The 25097-nt window shown below is 43.9% G+C and overlaps 2 protein-coding genes and 1 long non-coding RNA gene across 3 annotated transcripts; all 3 read right to left on the bottom strand.

The window, feature by feature from the left end:
• Window positions 1-7371: 7371 nt before the first annotated feature.
• LOC144707679 (uncharacterized) lies at window positions 7372-10267 on the bottom strand. Its single transcript, XR_013582509.1, has 2 exons — window positions 9381-10267; window positions 7372-7739 (listed from the first exon to the last, which is right to left on the bottom strand). It is a non-coding gene; the product is annotated as an uncharacterized LOC144707679 (long non-coding RNA).
• A 4933-nt stretch (window positions 10268-15200) lies between these two features.
• LOC144707977 (uclacyanin 1-like) lies at window positions 15201-16129 on the bottom strand. Its single transcript, XM_078581266.1, has 2 exons — window positions 15856-16129; window positions 15201-15766 (listed from the first exon to the last, which is right to left on the bottom strand). Exons 1-2 carry the CDS (start codon window positions 16022-16024, stop codon window positions 15291-15293), a joined length of 645 nt encoding a protein of 214 aa, XP_078437392.1. The 5' UTR covers window positions 16025-16129; the 3' UTR covers window positions 15201-15290.
• A 7367-nt stretch (window positions 16130-23496) lies between these two features.
• Window positions 23497-24413, bottom strand: LOC144708024 (uclacyanin 1-like). Its single transcript, XM_078581319.1, has 2 exons — window positions 24148-24413; window positions 23497-24049 (listed from the first exon to the last, which is right to left on the bottom strand). The coding sequence occupies exons 1-2, from the start codon at window positions 24314-24316 to the stop codon at window positions 23574-23576; spliced, it is 645 nt and encodes a 214-aa protein (XP_078437445.1). The 5' UTR covers window positions 24317-24413; the 3' UTR covers window positions 23497-23573.
• Between the last annotated feature and the right edge of the window lie 684 nt (window positions 24414-25097).

The raw sequence follows: 25097 nt of genomic DNA, 5'->3' as shown, positions 1-25097 counted from the left end.
ATGAAGGTGGAGAACCTAGAAGATGGTGGACTGACATATGCTTGGGCTGAGGAGTCAACCAGGGTAGAGATTGTTGAAATTTTCAAAACCTAGCCAAATGTTATGTGATTATGGTGGCTGAATTGGCAAATGCTATATTTAGTTGCATATTTTAAATAACAGGATCCTGACTACTTTATAAGGGGGCACATAGGCCATTTGGTGTGCCTATAAAGGACCCCCATTCCTCTTATTTTCTCATTCCCTCTTGGATTCTTTATGATCCCATTGAGTTCAGTTCCATCTGAGATTTCCTTTAAACTAGAAGTTTATCTCTCCCTCTTTCTGGTGGAGATTGCACAACGAGCCAACCCACGTTTGTGGCCGTTGGAGTAGCAACTGCCGCCACCTTCTTTCCCCACGTTTCCCACCTTCTTCTTCCACTCCATGGATCTATAAGATCCCAAAACTTCATTGCTTTCGGGGGCGATTTTAATTTGAAGAAAAGATTACTTCAGGAAATCTCGCCCATCGGTTTCTCCTCAGCCGCCGCTGTCGCCGCCGGAAATGCCGCCGCCGCCGTCGCTGAGGGAAGGCCCTCCTGCTGCCATCTCCATTGTTTGTTATCCTTATCGGGCCGTTCTTTCTCCTCCGACGGACTGTTTCTCCCTCTCAATCGCTCTCTCTTTCCCCGTTAACTCTCTCAATCCTCCCTCTTTCTAGGTCCCCCTCTCATTCACGCTCTTATTTCCCGTCTCTCAAAATTGTCTCTCTTCCTAGTTATTTCTCCTTCGCCCTCTCTTTTCCCGTTGTCTCTCTCATCGCTCGCTCTCTCTCTTTTCCCGTTCACCCTCTCATCGCTCTCTCTCTTTTCCCGTTCACTCTCCCATCGCTCTCTCTCTTCCCCTTCTCTCTCTAAATCACGTCCCGTTCTAAATCCCCTCTTTTCTGTCGTTATTTCTCTCGTGCGTTCTCCCTCTCGTTAACTAGTCTCTCCCTCTCTTATCACACTCTATTTGGCGTTCTCCCTTTTTTCTATTGCATTTACTCGTGCTTTCTCTCTCTTAGTAACTCGTCTATCTCTCTCTCTCTGCCGCGCTCACTCTCCGTGTATCTCTCTATTCCTGCTGTGTTCCCCCTTGCCCTACCTCTGTTTCCTTCTATTTCTTTCTCAGTAACGCGCTTCCTCTTCTCTCCAGTGCTAATTCTCTATTTTTTCTCTATCGACTATCTCATTCACTCTCTCTATCGGTCTTTCTCTCTATCGGACCCTCTCTTAATCGTATCTCTCTCCCCCGTTATTTCTCTCAGTCAACTCTCTTCCCAGTTCTCTGTAGCTCTCTCTCTCTCTCTGTCGGCGAGCTCCCCTCTGATGCTATCTCTCTATCACGCACCCCGTTTTCTCTCTCCCCGCCTGCTCCCTCTCCTTCTGTTGCCTAATTCTTCCCTCAACCACACGCCTATCATCCACACTCTCCTCTTTTCTTTTCTTTTCTTTTCTCTCCTTATATCTTCTCTATTTTCCCTCATTCTATCTTCTCTATTTCTCCCGTTATCTCCCACATCCCGCTCGTTATAATCACATCCCACTACTCTTCCTTTGACTCTCCCTCTCTTCCTCTCATTTTTCTAAACCCCTCTCTCTCTCGCCGGGCCACGTCTGCGATCCGTCCTGCGTCACTTTCCCTCTTTCCTTCCCTCCTCTCCCTCTCTCCCCCTCTCTCTCTTTCCTAGAGTTAGTGCTCTCTAGATGGTGAATGATAATGCCAATTTCTGGGTTTTAAATTGTCGTTGGTTAGTGAGATTATTTTCTATATATATATCAGTACTTAGGGAAATTTAGCTAGTGATGAGTACAAATAATCTCCATAGAGAATTATGATTCATGATACAATATTCATACTAGGCGAGATGGTAATATCAAGTCAAAGATTGTATATAATTATAATTCAAACTTGTATTTAGCAAAGAAAAGCGGAAATGAAAGTAGAATGATGCAAAGCGTGACGTGAGTGAGGTAGGGAACACGTCAGATATGATATGACGATAGAGAGACAAGACTATGGGGACGTATGGAGGTGGTGTGATAGTGAAAGATGATCCTAGAATTAAATTCTGCTATGGACAATGTCAAGAAATACCAATGTAAGGTGAAGACACTTACCACAGATCCTTATGTTCTGCCATGATCACGATGATTTACGAGTGCTGGTAAGCTCCCCCTCTTCTTTAATCCTTCTTCCCACACAACCAAGGCACTAAGAACACACTTGATGGATCTCCAAAACTCACTATCTTACAATCAGCCCACATGAATATGAAGCGAGTTCAATGATGATTTTCACAGTGATTCAGGCCTCTATTTATAGATCAAAGAGTATGGACGGAAAGAGAAGGGGGAGATGAAGCAATCCTTAGTATTTCAGCGTAATCAGACTTGTGGACCGTCAGATATTGTATTTTGAATTTGGCGCAATCCTTGCCCTTGATTTTTCTCTCTCCTCGTCATTAACACAAACACTTTCTCTTTTTCCATAGCTCCTTTTCATGGGTCCACAATGCCCCCTGCAAAAAAAAAATGACAGCGTGTCAAATAATGATAGTGTAGCTAATCATTGCGGTACTGCTCGATTCGTCACAATTCGACAAACTGAATGGTGACACATGGCAGATGCTATTTTAAATCTGAAAAAGGTTTTTAAAAAATTATTTTTAAAAATCTCTAACATAAAAATATAGTTAATATATATTTTTGCTTAGAAAATTCATATCGATTCAAATATACCTACAATTTTTTTAAAGTATATTTTTCATTTTAAGACTAATTTATATAAGATAATGTAAGAAAGTTCCATAATAATTCACTAAAATCCACAAAAAATATTTTAATGCATAATACATATAAATATCATAAAGTTAAACCTGTAATTTGTGTGCTATCAGCAACGATGTCAGGATGTAATGAGCCTAAGGACTACGCCTTAGGTGTTTACTTCGTATCAGCTCATTAATTATCCTCATGTTCGTGTGCATTTGTTCAGCTCCAAATAAACTTGAAGGTCAACACGCAAAAATAAAAAAAGGACATGTTGTTTATCTAACGTGAAATAAGGCAAGAAGACATGAAGGAAAATGTCAAAAAGAATAAGGAGAATCTTCCTGAGCAAGATAGAGAAGGTCCACGACCTATAATCAGGTTTTAAATCCCATCTTCTGTTTGGAGCTCTGAAGAAGATGGTGGCTGAAAAGGCGTACTCGAGAAACAATTTCATCATGGGTATGGTGGCAAAAGTCTCAACATAATATGCCATACTAGTCTACAAATAGATGGGACACCAAAGGAGTATGCTTGGGAATATGCATATGCTTTGGAATATGCACCCAAGACTGAACCTATTGGAGAATGAGCTCAAAATTAGGATTTTAACACATCATTTGTATTTTTGAGATTATTCAATGAAAATATGAACCTTTACTCACTAAGTAATCTTAGCTAGTGATAAGTACAGATCATCTCCATACGGAATGGTGGTTAAGGATTTAATATTCTTAATACAGTTATTATTGATATGAGATACATACTAATTAGAATGAAATCGAGTGACAAGAAAATGCGATGATTAAGTAATATAAAGTTGAGGATAGTAGTGATGAGGGACCATCCCGTTGAGCACACCCCGACTCGTCGTCAGCCACGTCGCGGAGCCCGAGCCGATGTGAAGAACCCGAGCTTTCACTACCAGGTTTGAAGATTGCATCCACATCATGTTGTTCTCTCGTGTTCGCGTTGTTTTACGGTTTAACAGAGACCCTTCTTGGTTTTACGGAGGGGTCTAATTCGCTACACTTGTTTTATTTCATCACCCATGCGTGGGTACGGACCTCCCCCATGAGAATCTCATGTTTTGGTGTCTTTTGTTCACCCTTTCAAGGGGGGTAAGTCATGCATGGCTTCTTCCTTTTTGAAATACTTCTAGGGGGGGGGGGGGAAGCCCACTAAGCCTCTTCCCTCTAAAGGAGCCCGTTAGGGTACTCCTAACTAGGGTTTGGCGGTCCCGGTTTGATTTGGTTTTCTGAGATGGACCTAAACCTTAACTGAAGTTTGGTCCGGTTTTGTTCGGTCCCGGTCCAGTCCAGTACGAGGGTGGCAGAGGCATTGTGTGCGTGGAGCAGCAGCGATGAGCACTTGGGGCAGGTGATGGGAAGGGCGACGGGGAGGGGGATGGGTAGTGCGTGGGACAGGGTTCGGTTCGGCCCGGTCCGGTTTTTTGGCATGGACCTAAAGCTTACCTGACGTTTGGTCCAGTTCTGGTCCAGTCTTGTTCGGTCCCGGTTTGGTCCGTCCCCACTCCAAAATGTCAAAGCCTACTCCTCACCCCCCCCCCCCCCCTCCCCCTCCCCCTCTCTCCTTTCGCTATAAAGGTAAGGGGGAGGTCACGATCTGGGAGAGTGGTTTTGTTTTTCACCTGAAAAAGAACTTGGATATGGTAAACTAGAAAGTTATTCCCGCTCTAGGGTTTTCACTGTTCCCTTCGCTCGACCATTCTTCCATCCCTCTTCTCTTGACCGAGTGCTACCGTAACGCTAGGCGTCCTCCTTCGTGCACCGACTCAATCCGTGGTAGAACTCCTCGCCTATAGCCATCCTTGAACCCTCATCAAAGGTCTTAGGCCGGTCGACACTCATGCTCCTGCTCCAGAATCACCGTAGTGGTCGTGCAGGTTCGAACCCCAGACTTCTCGTTTCCGAGTCAAAGTGCCCGCGGTACAAGGGGTCACGTTGTGGCCAGAATTGCACCCCGCTCGTGTTGTTTGGTTATCGCGACAGTTGCGGTCAAGGCAATCGTTCGCTTCCACCATGGGACATCGGTACTTGTGGCGGACACCCTTCCCCTTCGCTGCTCGACGCCCGACCCGTCGGCTGGAGGGCATGGACTGTACTTCCGCTTCGTCTCTGTCCCGGCCACAACGAACACGACGACTGCATCTACCCAGTCCGGCCCTTCGCCTTGCTCCTTGCCGTGATGCCGCCCCTCCCATTCCCACTATTTTTATCATCCACGATGCAGCTGCTGTTCATCATCTTCCTCAGCAGAATACTCCCTTCGACCAATCATTTGGTCGGGGCTGGTGTGAACGCAACACTGTATAGGAGTGTTGCTGACTCTTCTCTGATCCCAGCACCAGGGTGCGTCCCCCACGGTGGCTTCTGCTGCCATAGCAGTTGGCAGCTATCCTGATAACCCTATCGACGGTTCTCCGGCTGCGTCGTTGCAAATTATCTTCGCCGCCCCTCCCGGTGGCTTAGTCGACCATCCCAGTCCACGATCGGTGGTATTCCAGGACGAGCAGTTCCTTCGTTGGACGGGTTTCACCACTTGAGGATGGTTCCATCAGTTTTCCCCTCTGGGTTACTTTTTTCTCACTCCGCTCCCTTTATTTCGCAGTATTGTTATTTCTTGCAGTGACGGGCCTTGACTGCTCCACTGCCCGGAGAGATCCTTTGACGACGACGTAGGACTAGCCACTTTCTCGAGTTAGGGTACTTCTTTGACAGTGTCGGTCTGCTCGTTTGCGTGGTACGAACGTTATCAGATGGTGAACATCTCTCACTCCGTCAGCCTTCGAGTTGACTGCACGAATCATTGGGAGCTTGGTCAGGCCACAATATTCCTCTGTGTCGTTACTTGACTCATACCTCATATCATTCGGCCGCTAACGTGTTTTCTCATTGATTTTACTATATTTGAACGCATCCTATCTTTGTCGTTGCTTCTCTTTCACGGCCGTCCCCTGTGGTGTAACATGGGCCGGTCGACGTGGACGTCGTGTTACATCAAGTAGTCACTAGGTAGTGATAATTAGGATTTGAGAAGATCAAGTGAATGCGATAACGAAATGATGATGACGCGAAGAATGACATCAAAGATGTACGAATTGAGCTGATAAATGATGAGTAAGTTAACAATAAGATGATGATGTGAAGGAGGTAAGATGTGATCTATAGAACATACATAAGTCATGTGGTGGCAAGATGCGGTAGTGAAATGAATTTAAACTAACAACAATATCGAGAGATAACGGCGTAAGGCAAAGATGATTACCATAGATCCTTACATTCCGCCAGGATCAGTCAATTTTCAAGCGTAGGTAAGCTCCCCCTTTTCTATGTTGCTTCTTCTCACACACCCAAGACACCAAGATTAGACTTGAAGGATCTAAAATACTCATTATCTTTGAATCAACCCACATGAGTAGGAAGAAAGTTTAAGGATGAATTTGACTATGATCCACACATCTTGATGCAGGATGACTAGGGGTTAACGGGGTGATGCATGGTGGCTAGAGGAGACGGGGACTGGGTGACAATGGGAACATGATACTAGGATGACTAGGGGAGGGATGGGATAAAACAGACCACAAATCACACGATCGAATTCGAAGATTTAAATCCGGTGAAAATAATGATGGTGCAGCCCCTTTCCTCGTCGAGGGGGGGAGTACTGTCTTACAACCACCGTGGTGAAAAGAAAGCAACACGTTCAATAAATCCGAATGACGATCGCTAGAAGATTCAAAGACCTATTCAACTAGTTGCTTGAAGATTCTAAAGCCAATCAAATCTGAAGGCGGTGGATGAACAATCGAAGAACACTGAAAAAAGAACACGGACACCAAAGAGTGTAGAAGTACCTCGGCACTAGATAGTGCGTGAAGAGGCTGCGGGAAATTCTCGACGCGTCATTGGCGGGACGATTGACGTGCGCTTCGACAGGGTGTCGCGGATCCAACTGCGCGGTCAGTTGGCGAGGGGTCAAGGGGGGAGTCGCCCCCTTGCGGGGTATGGGGCAGCGCCTTGTAGAATGAAGGATCTGAAGCCGGGATGCTGAAACGGGGCGGGCGGCCTGTGCAGGCGGTGGCCTGCGTAGGCTGCGGCTTGCGCGTGGGCGGGCTGCCTACGTGGGCGACGGCCTGTGCGTGGGCGGGTGAAGGCCTGCGCGGGTAGGCTGCCTGCGTGGGCGATGGCCTGCCTACGGGCGGGCTTGCGCGAGCGACTGTCCGCTCGGGCGGCGGCCTGCGCGCAAGAGGGCCTGCGCGGGCGGTGGCCTGCGTAGGCGGCGGCCGGTGCGTGGCCGGTCTGCTCGCGTGGGCGGCGGCCTGTGCGCGGGTAGGTTGCCTGCGTGGGCAGGCTGCTTGTGCGGGCGATGTCCAGCACGTGGGAGGGCCTGCACGGGTGGCAGCCTGGGTGGGCACCGGGCCTGGGCGATGGGCAGCCTGAGCGCAGGGCAGCGGCCTAGGGACGCGGGTGGCCGAGGGCGAGACGACGGCCTCTTGCGCGGGGCGGCGACCGAAGGCGTAGGGCACAGCAGCGGTGACCGGAACGGGACGGGGAGGAAACTTCAATTCTTGAAAATAGATTGACCAAATATTTCTTGCAACATTGGCCTACATATAGGCCTTGGAGGAAAGAGAAAATACGAGAAATAAAATAAAGTGGACGACGTGTTATTGTGTCACGTCAAAGGGCAGTTCTAGATATGGCGTTGATGACGTGTCATGATGTCGGACGTGTCGTGTGTAAGTGGAGACGCGTCTGATGCCGGTGACTTGACTTGGTCGTTATCAAGGTGGTTCTTCAGTTGATGTTGGCGACGAGTTAGGATGTGGGGCGTCTCGGATGACGGTGGCGGCGACGTCCTCGCCACCACATATTTATAGATTAGAGTGTGGATGGAAGGAAGGGTTGAAGATGAAGTACCCCTGAAAATTTCAGCTCAATCAGACCTCTAGATTGTCAGATATCAAGCCTTGGAGTTGGAGAAATCCTAGCCATCTATTTTTCTATCTCTTGTTATCGTCACTATTACTTCCTCATTTTTCATTGGGAGTTGAGATGTCCATTTCTTAGCTCTTTACTGATCGTCGCGATTGCCTTGTTTTCCACAATGTACACTCTAAAATGCCACATGTAACTGTAGGAGGAAAATAGAAATAATTGGTTTTAAATATTATTATAGAATATTAAGACGTGAGAGAGCATCGCCACAAACCATGTCGCAATTTTCCCTTTTTCACTGACTTCTATTGAAAGACACATTGACACATGTCATTCACGTTAATAAAAGGGAAAAGATTTCTGAATCATTGCTTGACGTGGCACGCGTTACAATGTTCCACATCAGCCCTTTTTCTTTTTTTAATGAATTGCAGGGGTACACGTGTGCCACGTGTGCTGCTACAACTATTGACTCTTATATTTCCTTTCTTTATTTTCTCTTTCAGTTATCACATCACATTTATTTATTGTGATTTAAATCACATTTTTTTTCTTATTGTTCCACGTTGCCTCTACAAATTAAATAAATAAAAGGTGTCACATAATGATTGGGGGAATATGGTGTCACGATTTGTGATGCCATAATTGCACCTTTTGCGTTACAGAATTGCACCTTTTTTATTGGATCAGCTGACTATTATAGAAGCTCTTGATTGGTCTTCATTTGACAAATTGAATGGCGACACATGTCAGCACATTTTAAAGACAAAAAGTACTTCAAAAATTGATTACAAAAATAATGATTATTCATACAACAATAAATATATATTTTGACTTAGAAAATTGATACCACCACAAATATGAGTTCAAAAAATTTATAAAAAAATTCAAAATGAGAAAATTAATTTATTTAAGAATATGACGTTGAAAAAAAAGTTATCATGAAATAAACAAATAACCTATGATTGCACACTGATTTAACCTTCTCATTCTTTCACATCACAGCCGAATTTCAATCATGTAAAAAGTGTCTAGTTCTAGGGACACTCTATTGTGAAGAAAATAGGGACTGATTTGTTAGGTGGATGGACCGCAGATCTGTTAGGGAGCATGGATACTACATAGAGTTGATGCTGAGTTTAAATCTAGATGAAGGAGGTAGATAATATTATGTTGGACGTCGTCTAGGACGTTGTCCGGTCGGCACCGAATATGATGGTTCGGTGCCGATAAGGGATGATGGTATCGAACGTCGATGGTGTTATCGTCCAACGGGTAACCCTAATGGGTCAATGTAACTACGATGCGTAAAATGAGTGCCCCACGTGTCGTACGTGCAGGCTCCGACTTAAGGGAAGCGTCGAGCTCCAAGCTTGGACGGGTCGCCGGGTGACGGCGACGGTGGCCTCTCGAACCTGGTCAGAGTGACGAAGGCCCTTACGGCCGTACGGATTCTATCCATAGGTCTCGCACGTAGCAGACGGTCTTGTCAGTACCGGTAAGACACTCACAGAGTCGTAGTTCTCTCAATTCTATTCTCTCACCTACCTATCTCGAGTGCGGTGGAGTCAATACGAAAGAATACTGCTAAGGATAATATAACGAGCAGGCCGGGGATGACGTACCTCGACGGGCGTGACTCATGGTGCGCTACGGTGGAGAGGTGCCAGAGAGGGTCGGCAGCTCGACTGGCAGTGGTGCAGGAGCGGTGGGCCGATCCGAAGAGAGGGGGAGAGAGGGTGAAGCTGAAGGGCGGCAATGGGATGCTCGAGCGTAAAACCAATTGTGGTGAGCGCGTCCAACGTAAGTGGCGCAGCACGACTTGGAGTTAGAGCGAGCAGCAATGCGCAAACCCAGGGTCGTGGCCCGGTGATTCTATGACACGGCGTACGCTGAGATTCAATGCAAAAATCGAGGGAACAGTTGATGCGCGGGCGGCGCTCTCTCCTTTTACCACTCGGGTTGAGGCAGAATTGCTCTAGAAGAGCTGGCGGGGATTGGCGCGGTCACCGGCAAGGCCGGAGAAAGGTGGCGCAGGGTTGACGTACTCGCCGAGGAGCCGTTTCGTGGGGCACGGACTGCCCCGTGACCAAACGCGGGAGCAAACTTCCCTCGGATGACGTCCTCACCCCTTTGTTGCCGCGGGCAGGAAGGTCAGTGGAAGCACCTTCTTGGTATGGCCAAAATGATTCCCCAACCTCCCCTTTCGGCAGATCTATCGAGTCGCCCTGCAGCGACGATCCTGATCCGTGGCGGCTGTTGACCGCACGACCCGAGCGCTGACGAAGGAATTCCCGCGTCGCGGTTGCACCAACGTCTCCTACGCGAAGATTGAGCGGATTCTCTTCACACTGGGGGAGGGAAGGGGAGAGATGCCGTAGCACCTTACACGGGACCGGCGAGTCGGCGTGGTCCCAGCGCGAGCGTGGACCGGCGAGTTTGTCGCTCGCGGTGTGAGATCGGTTATCTCCCCTACGTTTTCAGTCTTCAGCCCTTATCGCTCCTCTCTCGAATTCCCCTTTCTCTCTCTACGTTGAGACAAAAAAAAAACAACTCACAATTCACTTGCGATTCTTTTTGGTCTGATTCTTTAGGGCGCCCCCCTCTTCCCTAATAAAGGGGAGAGGAAATGGGCCCCCCAAGTTGGGTCAACCAAGGGGAATAAGGGGTCTATTAAGGGGGTGGAGTCCATTAGGGGCCCTTATATAATGGGCCCCCATTACACATAGAAAGGGGAAATTAAGACATTAAAAGGAAGAGAAAACAAGGAAAGAAGGGCACGAGGGAGGGCTAAGGGCCCCTCCCTGTGACGACCACTAGGGATGTGCGGAACGTGTCACAACCGCAATGTTAAGATGGGACGAGAAAAACCCAAAACACGAGAAAGAACAAAGAAAGCAGAACACGATAATTCGAGCAATTTCATCCGAGCTTCGACAATGGCGGCGGGCGGCGTGGACGACGTCGTCGACGACCTTAGATGCCGTTTGCCATCAGAATAATATGAACATTGATTTTGAATTTGATATGTGCCCACCTGATTTGTTGTTTTTACACATTTAAAGATGGACTTATACACAATAATTAAATTTCAACTGATATATTTTTCTAGACGTAAGTGTTATTTTTTTGTAGAAGTTCATTAATATCTCTTGGAAGATCTCTAAATTCAAAGCAAACCAATGCTTCCATTTACTTGATGAGAATTTTAAGATTTAAATGTAGCCATGAAAATGTTTAGGGATTGCTACTTGCTATCCACACACCCAAGGCAAGGTCTTAAATTATACAGTGGTGCCCTGAAAGAAGAAAAAGAAATGTCATAGATTTTTTTGGTCTTACTTATCATTGGAAATATATAATGAGTAAAATGAAGTACCTAGATGTTCAATCTCTGTTTTTACTTGCATAGGTATCGAAATGAAACAATTCTCACACAGATTTGGAAAAAGAGAATTTGTAAAGTGGTAATGGAATCAACACTTCAAGGAGCTGTTCAAACTTCCATATTCATAAGGAGAAATACTCACTCTTATAGTTATCCTACCTTCTCCACTTTTTCCCCACATCTTTGCCATTTCTTAAAGCAGTTCAATACTAAAGATAATTAGATAAATCCTGTAAATATATCCATCTAAATTATTTAATTATGGCCAAACTATTCATAATGGTTAAACTATCCTGTAAATAAATCCTGTGTAGTTTCCAATTATGGTACCTTTTCTGTTAAAAATAATTTAGCCTCCAAAAACTGTAAGAAGCTAGTGGTGAATACTATCTTGATGCCTCCTGGTTATAAAAGGATAATCTAGTGCATATGAAGAAAATATAAATAAATCAAGAAATAGTTCCACTGAGACTTGAATTATTTTTTTTGTATTGGATAGCAAATGTATACCCCTTCAATAGAAAGTTCTTCATCATTAAGAATTTACTTAGTTTACTTCTTTATCATTAAGTATTGAGTTCAACAGTTTGTGGGTCGAAGTACCAGGCATCAGAATGCATCCAAACGACTACACAATGGGAGCTTGTTGTGGTGTCCTATCATGCTCTAAAGTGCAGGTTCTGCAAGAAATTTGATGGCTATGTCCAGTTGACTGGCACTCTTGTAAGCTCATCTTGCATACAAATTCTGGCACTCTTGTAAGCTCATCCTGCATCCACTATTAATTTTTTTTTCTCGAGTATTATGCTGTCAGCATATAGTACAAATTTTTATATGAAACAAAAGATGTAGCTTTTGTATTAAAGACACAACTCCATCGAATTTTTTTTGTCACATAGTGCATTTGAACAAAATGAATGTAGATTGCAGTCACAAAGACGACTAATTATTTAATTCTACCTTTTCATTCCAAATGTCATCTTTTTATTTTGGACGAGTCACACATAACTGAAGAACTAGGTTAAGGACATGTTTTTAAAAATGTTAAAAATAGGCTCTATTGCCTAAATAAAATTGTTGTGTTTTCATGAATGTCAAATAAGTTTACAGAAATAAAAATGCATAATTATATCTGAAAATTTATAGTTGCGTATTTTAATAGATTTGGTTTTCAAGATTTTTCTTATAAATGCAAAGAAATATTAAATAAACTGAATATTTAATAATTTATTTTCTTAAAATTTTTAAGAAGGATCTAGTTTATTTTAATAGAAATAAACTATCATCATGATATCAGACAGAGAAACAAACGGGGAGAGAGATAGAGATAGAAATAGAGAGGGAGATCAAGAATGTGGGGAGGGGGGGCAGAGAGGGAGGGAGACATAGGAAAATGTAGATATACAACGAGAAGAAGACAGATAAAGGATACATGGAGAGATAAAAAAAGTGAGACCAAGAAGGATAGAGAAATAGAGGGAGAAATAGGGACATGTGTGAGTAGGGTTGGAGATTAGGATTGAGGATCGGTTTGACTAGACTAAATCGGGACCATAGGTCCTCAATTTGAGGGTGGACTGGTTTGTCAAACAGGTTTAGGTCCAAGGGTTAAACTGGACTGGAATTGGAAGTATATTATTTGATATTTATTTAATATTTTTTAATAAAATTCTAAAAATATCAAACCCAACTTGACGGAGAGGTTTCTATTGAGCTCAGCGTAGATGCCATATATTTTGCAATCCGTGGGCACCCACTTGATGTAGAGGATATTTAACATTACTATGAACATAATTTTTTTACTTTGACTTTGACATTTTCTTGCCAACCTGACCAGACTGGAACCGGTCTCGACCGGACCGGGACCAAATAAGAACGGACCGGAGCCGGACCAAAGTTTAGGTAAGGTTTAGGTATTTTCTAAAAACCCAGACCGGACCGGGACTGTCAAACCCTATGTATAAGTGTCACACGGTCAAATCTCGAGCTAGGTCTCTTGCTCGAATCTGGCGTGTGCCGACCTCAATGTTCAGGGCAAAACATTGAGCAGCCTTGATCTCTTGCAGCGGAAGTTTCTTTGCAAATGCTTAAGATCGCATAGAAGGGGTTAGAGGAGATGGTGGGGACGCAGTCCCGTCAGGGAATAGGGTCATTGTATTCATATCATAAAAGAGTACATCATCGTTGGGACCATTACATGGGGAAAGACAAGGGGTGATACAAAGAATGAGATGAGGCGCCTTGCGCCAGGGTAGTGTCGCCACGACGCCTCGAGGCCACCACTTCACGCACGCGGGCCCGCTCTGTCGCTGCACAAGTGCGCAGACGCCACCCCTGCCTTGACGATCACACACACCACCAACACCCGTGTCAACACTCGTGCGCAGACTGCGCGATGCCGCCGCATTCGACACCCCCAAGCTGGGTGCTGCGCGCCCAGCACTACCCGCGGGAGCGCTACGCGCCCTCTATTCCATCTCGGCGCTCTCAGTGCGCCACATGCCTTAGTCTCCTGGCGGGATGTCTCCCGGCCCCGCGCCTAGCAATGCAATGCGCGCGCTGCCTGCGCGTCCGCTGCGCGACACCCTGCACAACTCTGCGCGCTTCACTCGCGGCATGCCGCCCAGCCTGCGCGTCCCGCGCCTGCGCGCAGCGCTTCCCACTCCCACGTGGCGCTTGGCGCTCGTGTGTAGCATTGGCGACCGCACGTAGCGCTTGGCTCTGGCACGCGACGCTTGGCCACACACGCACACGACTATCACCCCGCGTGCCCAGCACGCGCGGACCATACCTGATCCGTCCTGCCTTGGGCATGGACGGGCACGTGCACCTTCTACAGTGTATCACCATGTACAGGGGCAATGGCCTGAAAGATCAGGTATTTGGGCATCGCTACCCATAATGACTCAGTCCTTTAATGTGAGCCGAAAAACGCGGACACGCCCTCCCAACAAGCACGCAGGCCTCTGGACAGGGAATGCCACCTAGTTAGGGGCCTAACAGCAAGAGAGAGATTGACGGAGAAAGAGAACCCTCATTAACTCAAAAACATTGCTGTTATGCAGCTTTGGAATATATATGACACATTTCCTAAACCAAAGGGCATCCTCCTAATTGAAAATGCGCACATTGTACACATTAACGTGGTTTTCTTTTGGTCTTTGTCATGACTCTGAATGGTTATTTGGGGATTGCAATCTATAAAACATTAGGTTTTGAAAGAAGTTTCCTTAAAGTCTAGTCATTAAATGACAAGATGTGGTGATCTCTTTTTCTTGAGAGAGTAAAATCTCTTGTAATTTACACAATCTCTCTTCATAGAAACAGCTATGGTTTTAACTTCCTCTTGCTTTTTCATTCTTTGAGAAAATAATTTTGGAACTTTTAGGCACCAAATGAATATGACTCACCAAATCATAACTTGAAATATAAAAAATAAAACCAAATTATAACCAAATAATTATCTGCGTTTTTACTTCTTCAAGCATTTGTATATTTAATCCCTTCTGGACTTCCTAAGGTTGCCTATGATTGTCACTCACAACAAATCTATCCTATTCTAGAACATATTTGGACCTAGTCCAATGATGTCTTCCATGGGCCATCCGAGGAAAGAGGTGTGTAATTTTAATGCGGATAAAGCCCTGTCTTGGTGATTAGACGATGACTAAAGTATAATAACAGGAAACGTGGAGCTAATTTTTGAAAGGGCACGTTTTATAAAAAATACTCTGGGATACTTGAAAGCCGTACTTGAGGCCTAAATCCTTAATTAAGACAGTATCGAGTGGACACATTTAGGTGAAGAGGAAGAAAGAAAGAATGAGAGAGAGCGAGACCGGAGAGGAGGAGACAGAGGGAGAGAGATAGAGAGGGAGAGCGCAATAGAGACATAGAAAGCTTGAAAGATAGATCAATAGATCCATTGATATAAATAGAGATAAATTGATCGATTGCGTGGCGAGGATTTCGATTTTCAGGTATCGGAGATCTATAGAACGGGCCACTCTGTCTAAAAGGTTTACTATCAAGCCTTGTTGTGGAGAACAACTAAATGGGTAATCAAATAATTAAAGTATCAACAATCCGCTGAATATGAATTCAGAAGTATAGCAAAGGACAAACGATGAGGATCAAGTATGGAAACTCAGACGGCCATGAAAATGGTCATCACTGCGAGGATTCCAGCCAAGGCAGGAGACATGAAGCCGTGGGCAGCCGAGTTCGACGGTGGGGGCGCAGATCGAGTCGGAGAAGGAGCCGCGTTTGACCCCGGCGAAGGGGTCCTCGATGGCGCCGGTGCAGAGCGAGCGACGGGAGGAGGCGTCGCCGGGGAAGAGGCCGAAGGCGATGGCGCCGGCGAGGAGGAGACGACGGTAGGAGGTGTCACCGGCGACGAAGGCGGCGAGGCCGGCGCGGCGACGGAGACGACGTCGACTTCAACCTTCATGCCTTCGCTGCAATGACCCGCTATTCCGCAGATAAAAAAGCGCTTGCCGGTGCTGGGAAGGCTAACGACAGTGTTGCCGTCGGTGTATCGCGCTATCGGGTTGCTCGTGCGGCACGCGTCGAAGTCCGCCTCGGTCACCTCCACAACGTCGTGGAAACTGGTGTACTGGAAAACTGCAAAAAAAATACACCTTGTTAGCTAACAGCGATCAGATGAAGAGGACAACAAAGGAGAAGGTCACGAAGAGCAGGGTGAATCTTACCGAGCGTGTCTCCGACGGAGAAGGTCTGGGAGGAAGCCCAGGACGTATAATCGGTCCTTAGATCCCAGCCGCCGTTGGGAGCTCCGACGACGATGGTGGCTGCAAAAGCGTACTCCAGAAATAGAGCCATCATGGCTAGAGTGGTCAAGGCCTTAATCGGAGAAGCCATACTTGGCTGGCGATGGAAGGGGCAGCAGAGGAGAAGATGCAACCAAGTCTGGAACTGAACAGTGGATGCGTTGCAATTGGTTGGATGGTGAAGAAGCGAAGAGAAGAAACCCGTTTTATAAAGTTGGGGAAACTCGGGATACTAGGGGGGGCGGAAAGGAAGCCAACGCGGTATTACAATTGACTGCCGAGAGCGTAAGCTAAAGTTGTCGAATGATTCTAATTTCCTAAGCTTCCGGACTATGGAAGTCATGTTCCGATGGTTTTTTCAGATACGTATATTATTTTTAGACCAAGCTTCTTTTCCGGAGAAGGCTCTACGCGTCTAGACGTTGGACTTTTATTGGACTTAGTCACGGCCGAATTCGGCGACCTTAAAGGAGTGATTCGGCGTCTAGACGTTGACGACGCAGTTGAGATTGTTGCCGTGAAGGGCAACCCTTTAACATTGAACGAAAAGGGCTAAGATAAATAGTCAACAAAAAACATCTTTTTTTTTTTTATCTTGCTGTGGCCATTGACAAATCTCTCTTTGCTCCGAAACCTAGTCTCATTTTTTAGTAGAGCATAAGGCCCTATGATGTACAGAATTCGCCAAGCTTGAGTATTGACGCAGACCATGTTAGGGGAAAAAGGGACTACAGTTTAGAGGACGCTAAGTGGATGGACCACATGCGAACTATGTTTTATATGTAATAGAGTTCAAAGAGAATTAAGAGGCTGAGAGAATATATTCGGTTTAGAGGCTGAATTTAACTCTTGAAGAAGAAGGTACAGAAAAATTCTAACAGTTATTTTGATATATGATCCGAGTCCAACTGTTTTCCTGTGACTAGACTTTTCTAGATAAGTTTAATAAAACGAATGGTTCAAGCATATACGCAATCATTCACTTTTCACGAATATTATCTGCCATCCTAGCATTCATTTTTTCATGATGAAGTTCATGATTTACCTTCTGAAACGTCTATAAGTTTTAGGTAAATCAATGCTCCTCGTATTTGATGAGGATTTTAAGATTTAGCCATAACTATCAACAAAGAGATCGGTGCATGTTTCCGGTTATTCTACATTCAATTTCGCTGGCTTTCTTGAATGAGTACAATTGAGAACGTAGAAATCCAGGTCGTTGGTTCTCACTGCTCCAGCCTGGATCTCCATTAAAAACTCCACAGTTCTCTCGCAGATTTTACTATAAGTGAAAAAGTAATGGGATCATGGAAATCAACACGTCATGTAAAGACCTTGGAAGTGTAAAACTGACTGTTATCATTTTTTAAAAGTCAACTCAGAAGGGTTCTTTTCCATGTCTTTAGGTTTATTTGAAAGGTTTCTGTGCAAAGTTGTTTTGGAAATTGTTTAAAGTAATCCCAATATGCTGTGGTAAAATGCGGAATATATCACCTCAGACACGATTAATACGATGGCGTATAGAGTTAGATAATAATAACCTTTATATGTTACCAGCGTGACATGAACGTCCACAGCTCTTGTTGCAAGGCACGCTTGTCTTATGCTGCTGTAGATGATCTCCACCTTGACCTCCCAAGATAAGGGAGTAACCACCAAGGAGTAATGAAGCCAATAAGCCAAGGGAGAGAGAGGCAAGAGAGGATGAGACAAGATGAATGAACAAGAAAATACTTGCTTGGTGGGTCAGATTTGGATTAAATTTTACAAGGGAGTGAAACTCTTTTTAAGTAAGAGGGAAATGGGCCCTAAATGTGCCCTTTCCTTAAAGAATGAAAAGAGAGGGATGTGTGCTTCGATGTCCATGCAGCCCTCTCTTTGAGGGAGGCTTTGACAAGTCAACCCCCCCCTCTTGTGCATTCCTGGAGTGGGGGGGCTGACAAATCCCCGAAAATAATGTGTAATTGTGGGATATTTGTGTCCATGTGATGTGCTTGTTTAAAAGAAGTGAAGTTTTTCAATTTTCTCCATCTTCATTACACTATTGCCTGTCTTGTTCCCTAAGTGATCGACAAGGAGAGAGCATTTTCTGTTCCAGCAATTGGTATCAGAGAGTTCTTTTTGTGATGCCACAGGTGCCATGCAAAAAAGATATCATACTGATCTATTATCATAATTAGAGAATAGGTACCAAAGACCTTAGACTTGTCTTCCCTGGTGTCATTCCCGGTCCTATCGAAGGCCAACTACACATTGCGGGTAAGTCAGATGGTGGTTTTGGTCCAAGCACGTGGGCTAATATAAGCAATTTACAGAGAAGGCGTGTGGAAGAAGAAGCATAGACAAATCCTCTTTGTCATTCTCGAAGCTATTCTCTTGGGGATCCAAGGCCAACTGAATCTCAATTCTTATGCAATGATATTTGGAAGGCCATGCTAGAAATATATGTGGCCGGCAAGCCACTCACACATTCCATATCTCGTTTCATATTCTTTATAAGAATATATTCATTATAGTGACTGTGTAATGCTTACAATGAAGTCCATTAATATATGATAAGACTTAGTGATTTATGATGAGATCGTAATACGGAAATCACTAGTCTTTAAGCAAGTGTTCTACATATTCCTATTCAAAGGATATTTGAGAAGGACATCGAAGTATCCAAATAGAGTAGCACTATCTAGCCTAACTCATATGATGAGTATGGCCGTTCCCGCAACTATTAGTGTGGACTTACTAAGGAAAGATAGTGGATGCTATTTAGTGGAAAGAGTTCACTAAATTGATCCATATGCATCCCTGAATGATATTATACCAACCTGTCAATCAGGTTGATTCACACCATAGTTTTCTAAGCGGTCGTTTGACCTAAGACACGAAAGATATCTTGTCGACGAACAATTGTATTTTGACTATGACGTATGAGTTTCTGATCATGTAATTCTGAATAGTCTTAGTTTAGGTGAATCAAGAAGTTCACTAAGATGATTGAGTGGTTGATATGGGATTGTCCACCCTCGATATAAGATGGTGCGATGAAATCCTCAGTCAAGGAAGTGAAAAAACGGGAGAAGAGTTCTCCGATGACCGAGTAGGATTTGATACTTGACAATACCCTAAGATGTCCTAGGAGCACCAAGGGGATCAGGGACTATACATACACGGTAACTGATGACGAAGATGTTTCATGAGTGAGTTGATACACAATCCTTTGTATCTTATAGAGCACAAAGTGTAGCTTGGCATCCCACGTGTTGGAGACTCCACCTATCAATTAAGTTAAATTGATCTGACTTTAATTAAGCTATATGATGATATAGTTATTTAATTTGGAAGGCCAATAAAGGTTATTGGGACGCTTGAGTCGTTATGTAGACTGATACATGGGCCTAGAGATTCACCCGCAAATGGTCTTTGGACGTCAGAAGATATACTTAAGTTTTAGGGAAGGCTCTAAATGAAATTCACCCAGGCCATAATTGTTGAGGGGCATTCCCTTTATTCTTCCTTCTACCCACATCTCCTATCCACTCTCAATGTGATCGGCACTACGTCGCGATGCCAACAGAGGATGAACGGAGTTCGCATGGGTGAAGGAGGAGGTTCGACATGCCGAGGATTGCATGGATACATCTAGAAATCACATTGGATTAATGATCTCCTTTGAATCCGTTATGAGTCCTCTGGTGCATGGAATCCTCATCTTCATCCAGATCTAGGCCTATATAACCCAACAATCCAGTTACATCAGAACATTAGTGTGGATTGCGTGAAGAAGGTGTGGTTTCAAAACTTAAGGCAGGAATTTTAGAGCCTCAAGATGGGTGATAAGCTGAATTTTACAGTAATTAACTAGGCTAATTACTATCACTATTTGTAATCAACTCATAAAATAATATTTATAATGAAGCCTCTCTATATTAAGATGTAGAGGGGTCGTCCACAAGGAAGCTGAGTTTAAGGATTCAAGATAATTATAATAGAGATTTAATAAATTTAATCTTGATTAGATATGGTATTATGGGAATATGGGGTCTCCAAGATTAAATACGGACGATCTCTATTGATTTCCCTTCTAAATAAAAGGTAGATCTTTAGAGATCACAAGTGAAGCAATTCAGAAGAGAGAGGTGCAAGAGAATATGAAGAGAATATATACGTCATTACTTCATTCAACGTGGTCATCGAGAGAAGATCCAAGATAAGAAGTGTAATGAGATAATAAGAGCACTTAATATAGGTTTTTTAAATAATAATAGTTGGGAAAAAATGTAGAGATTTAGAGGGAGGTAAAGGACATATAATCTATCTAATTTTAGGGTATTTTATGTCTGATAATAGAATATCATCATTAGCTAATTTCCTTCTTCAATCAAGACGATTGCTAGTAAATTTTGCCCTAACCGAAGCGATATAGAAGAACACAAATCAAAATCAATAAAGAATGAAACTAATACTCAAATAAAATATCAGGATAAAATTTGATCCGAGGAGAGCTCCTTTTTGAGTGCAGATTGTGGTCTAGCATCCAATAATGGAAAAGAGAGAGAAAATTAGGAATTTATGCCTATAAGTATAAATTCCACTTTTCCCCACAAGTATCTCTTTTTTTTTTCTTTAGTTCTGGGGATCTTATCGTCAATCCATATTTAAAGATGGAAAGATGATATAATGAAGAACTAGCCCTCAAAATTTGAGCCTAATTTGATGGCTGGATCTTCATATACTAAGGTTTGAGCATGCAGTAATCTAAGGCATTCAATCCTTTTGGCCTTCTCTCTCTCCATGAAATTTGCAAAAAAACCCTTCTGCTTTTGCAAAATTTTATTTGGATACTGCTCTAATAATATTTGTATATATGCCCTTCTGCTCCTATTTACCAAGGAAATTGCAAAAAACCCCTTTTGTTCTTCCAAAAAAGTTGAAATACCCAAAAGTTCAGTAAAATAGGAGATTTATGCCTCCAAAAACTACTGAGAGCAGTTTTAGAGCATTTTCTTCATGTTCTTGATAAAATACTTTATATAAAAATCCAGAAAGATCAGTAAAATCTGAGAGACTCGATTAAAGACAAATTTGTTTCATTTTCTCTATGAAACATCTAGTCGTAGTCATTTTAGTGCAAATACAAATCTAATATGTATGAAATTAGTACTATGAATTGCATGTTAGCAATGGGAAAGTAATAAATGGTAATTGAGTGTGCAGGAAACTCTCTGGTGTCATCTCTCAACTAAATGAGTTTAGAAGAAACACTGACTGAGACTACTATATTTTGAAAGCAACTCTGGGGGTACTATAAACGAACCCTTCGCTTCATGAAGTTCATTGATCTGATTGCTTCATCCTCTACTAGCAAGTGTAATAGGGAGAATTAATCTTTGATGGTGAAAGTTCTCATGGACGAGATGTGGCAGAGGGTCAACCATGGGTGTGGATGTGGCTGGAACGATGGTGATCTTAAAGACGAAGCAAACAAGAAGCCTCATGGTAAGATTTGTATGATGTGTTAAAACTGCTATAAATTTGGACACTTTGCATCCAAATGTGAAATTGAGAAGCAACATGATAATTTAAACAGTCCGAAGATGGAAGAAAAAGAGCCAACAACATTATTGCTCGCTTTCTCTTAGGAAGTGGTCAAACTTCTCCACTAAGCAGCAAATTACGGAGCAGCAGAGATGATCTTTGGTTTATTGACACTAGAGCCAACAACAATATGACAGGTCATATCGTTATTCAACAGTCTTAAAGCATTTTCTGGTTGGGTGGTTAGATTAGATTATGAGTCTAAAGTCAATATACGCAGGGCAGAAGTACACATCTTCAAACAAATATAAGGGGAACCATAACTTGGAGGGTTGTCCCAATATTCATAAGTTACTCTCTAATACATGTTCTCTTGGCCTGCTTGATTTGAAAGTGTGTAAAAGAGTGATGTAAAAATGAGGCATTGTCATCTATGATCAGGTTGGTAAAGTACTAGACCAACTAAAAAATAAAAAAGGAAGATTTTACTTTTTGAATTTAAGAGCCGTGAAGATATGTCTATCTACCAAGAATGATAAAAAATAAGCATGGTAATGGTGTCAGAGATTTCGCCACCTGTACTTCTGGCAACGAGGACAACCATCAAGGCATGAAATAGTGGAGGTATCTTATGATAAAATTGCTGGAAAATGACACAAGCAGACTTTCCCATTTGCCTCCCTCTCTAGATTGACTTGTGCGCTAGTGTTGGCCCATGCAGACATATGGGGTCGAATCTGACCGCATACTATTAGTGGATCATGGTACTTTATGCATCTCATTAATAATTTCTCTAGAATAATGTGGGTCTCTCTACTTAAGCATGAAACACATGCATTTAATGTTTTTGTTATGTTTGAAACTTTGGTTGAAGTTGAGAAATATGTGAAGCTAGACTCTTTAAGAAGAGACTGATGAGGATGATTCTTGCCACATGTAGGTCAAGGAGTTCTGTGGTTAGCATAGAATTAAGGGACAACTAACAGCCTCCTACATGCCTCAGCAAAATGCCATCATGGAAGACAGGAAGGGAACTATTATGTGCAGACTCAAGAGCATACTCAAGAGCAGGAATATACATCTACAATTCTGGAGAAAATATGTCAATGCATGTGTTTATATTGTTAACCAATCGCCTAAAAAGAGTCTTGGGAGTAAGACACCTCTTGAGTCCTGGATGGGAAAGAAGCCAAATGTTGCTCATCTCACAATACTTGGTTTGATTGCTCACATCAATGCAGCTGGAGAAAGTTTGAAAAAAATTCAAGGACAGAAGTAAACCTATACTATTCGTGGGTTATGAAAGTGATTCAAAGGCTTCCAGATGCTATGACCCAATTGAGAACAAAGTATATAAGATCAAGGATGTGATCTTAGAAGGAGATCACCAATTGAAGCGAGAGTTTGAAAAGTCAGGTGATTGAGCATAACTTGAGATTCCTAGTTTTCAGAACCGATAATAGATTGTGATGATAGCACAACAACAAATCCTCACCAATGAAGATACTATGGAAAAGCAATTGTGAGGGTTGACTTGTCAACTTTAATGTCCTACAAGCTTCGGAAAAGATCAAGAATTCTCTAGATTTTTCAAGAGTTTTCTAGATGCATCTGAAAACTTCAAGATACTTCTAGAGCCATCTAGATACTTCGATAATCTTATGGAGTCCTCTCGAAAGGTGTGCAAATCTTCTAGATAGGGTGGTATCTGGAAGCTTTGAAGGAGCTATGTAAAAGGCGATGCTTGCCTAATATTGAGGTGGAATTCTGGAAGGAGTTCTTGAAAGCATCCTGTAAGAAATCTTGGAGGGTTCAAGCTAAGCTATCTGGAGAGTTGGAGAAAAGTTGGGGACAACATAGCGTCTTGCAGATATGCTTTTGTGAGGAGGTGACACTCCCTTTGGTGAACTTTTCCTTTTTTGACCTTTTCTACTCGCTGTTTTCGACCCTTCTCGGTTAACTTTTTTGACCTTTTCCTTTTAAAGCCATTTTGGGGTAAATACTTTATAAGTAGAGACTGGCAAAATCATATGAGAGTATAAATGATCCGCTGACGATGAATTCAGAAGTATAGCAAAGGACAAACGATTACGATTCAGTATGGAAACTCAGACGGCCATGAACATGGCCATCAGTGAGAGGATTCCAGCCAAGGCAGGAGACATGAAGCCGTGGGCAGCCGAGTTCGACGGCGGGGGCGCAGATCGAGTCGGAGAAGGAGCCGCGTTTGACCCCGGCGAAGGGGTCCTCGATGGCGCCGGTGCAGAGCGAGCGACGGGAGGAGGCGTCGCCGGGGAAGAGGCCGAAGGCGATGGCGCCGGCGAGGAGGAGACGACGGTAGGAGGTGTCACCGGCGACGAAGGCGGCGGGGCCGGAGCGGCGACGGAGACGACGTCGACTTCAACCTTCATGCCTTCGCTGCAATGACCCGCTATTCCGCAGATAAAAAAGCGCTTGCCGGCGCTGGGAAGGCTAACGACAGTGTTGCCGTCGGTGTATCGCGCTATCGGGTTGCTCGAGCGGCACGCGTCGAAGTCCGCCTCGGTCACCTCCACCACGTCGTGGAAGCTGGTGTACTGGAAAACTGCAAAAAAAGAGATAAAAGATACCTTGTTCAGCTAACGGCCATCGGATGAAGAGGAGAACAAAGAAGAAGGTCAAGAAGAATAAGAAGAGTCTTACCGAGCGTGTCTCCTACTGAAAAGGTCTGGGAGGAAGCCCAGGACGTATAATCGGTCCTTAGATCCCAGCTGCCGTTGGGAGCTCCGACGACGATGGTGGCTGCGAAAGCGTATTCCAGAAGCAACGCCATCGTCGCCAGAGTGGCGAAGGCCTTTACCGGAGAAGCCATACTTGCCTGGCGATGGAAGGGGCAGCAGAGGAGAAGATGCAACCAAGTCTGGAACTGAACCGCAGATGCTTCGCAGTTGATTGGATAATGAAGAGACCAAGGTGGAAAACCCGTTTTATAAAGCTATGGAGAGGTGGGAGAGGGAGATGGGGGACCGTATGGTTGGTGGCTCTCCGTGGAAATGAAGCAAACACGGTGTTAGAATTGACCGCAAATAGCTGAAATCAAAGTTATCAAATAATTCTTATTTCGATCTACGCGTCTAATTGTTGCACATTTATTGGACTTAGTCAGGGCCGAATTCGGCGACATCTGAGGAGAGGGCTCCTAGGTCGCGGGTTTGAATTTGATGCAGTCAGGAACAATCTCCCAGTACTTTGAAACAAAAACAATCATGACAACACACAATGATAATATCTAAGTACATACTTCTATCTTGCAATCAAAATGGCGAAGGTTTTGTCTGCAGCACAGCCTGATCCCAAAGACGTACATGATTTTGGCAACGGTATATTATGAACTTTGGAGAAAAAAATATTGGATGGAAATATTTATCAGTCGAGAGACTCAAATGTGAAGGAAATGGAAGACTTTGGAGGTTAGCAGATATGAAGTAGATGGCGCGCAGAATGGATGATGCGTATCTGAGAAAACGTACGCGTAATGGACAAATAATGGATGCAGTTTAGGCATACTATATAAACGTATCTACGTGCTTATAAAACTCCAATGTCATATCGTCTAGATTTTCATGCGCTTGTTCCTTCATCTCAGATGTAGT

Source organism: Wolffia australiana, chromosome 9 (genome assembly GCF_029677425.1).
Source record: "Wolffia australiana isolate 7733 chromosome 9, ASM2967742v1".
In the NCBI taxonomy this organism is placed as follows: domain Eukaryota; kingdom Viridiplantae; phylum Streptophyta; class Magnoliopsida; order Alismatales; family Araceae; genus Wolffia; species Wolffia australiana.
Note: the sequence above shows the minus strand (reverse complement) of the source record. Positions and strands in the feature narration are given on the sequence as shown.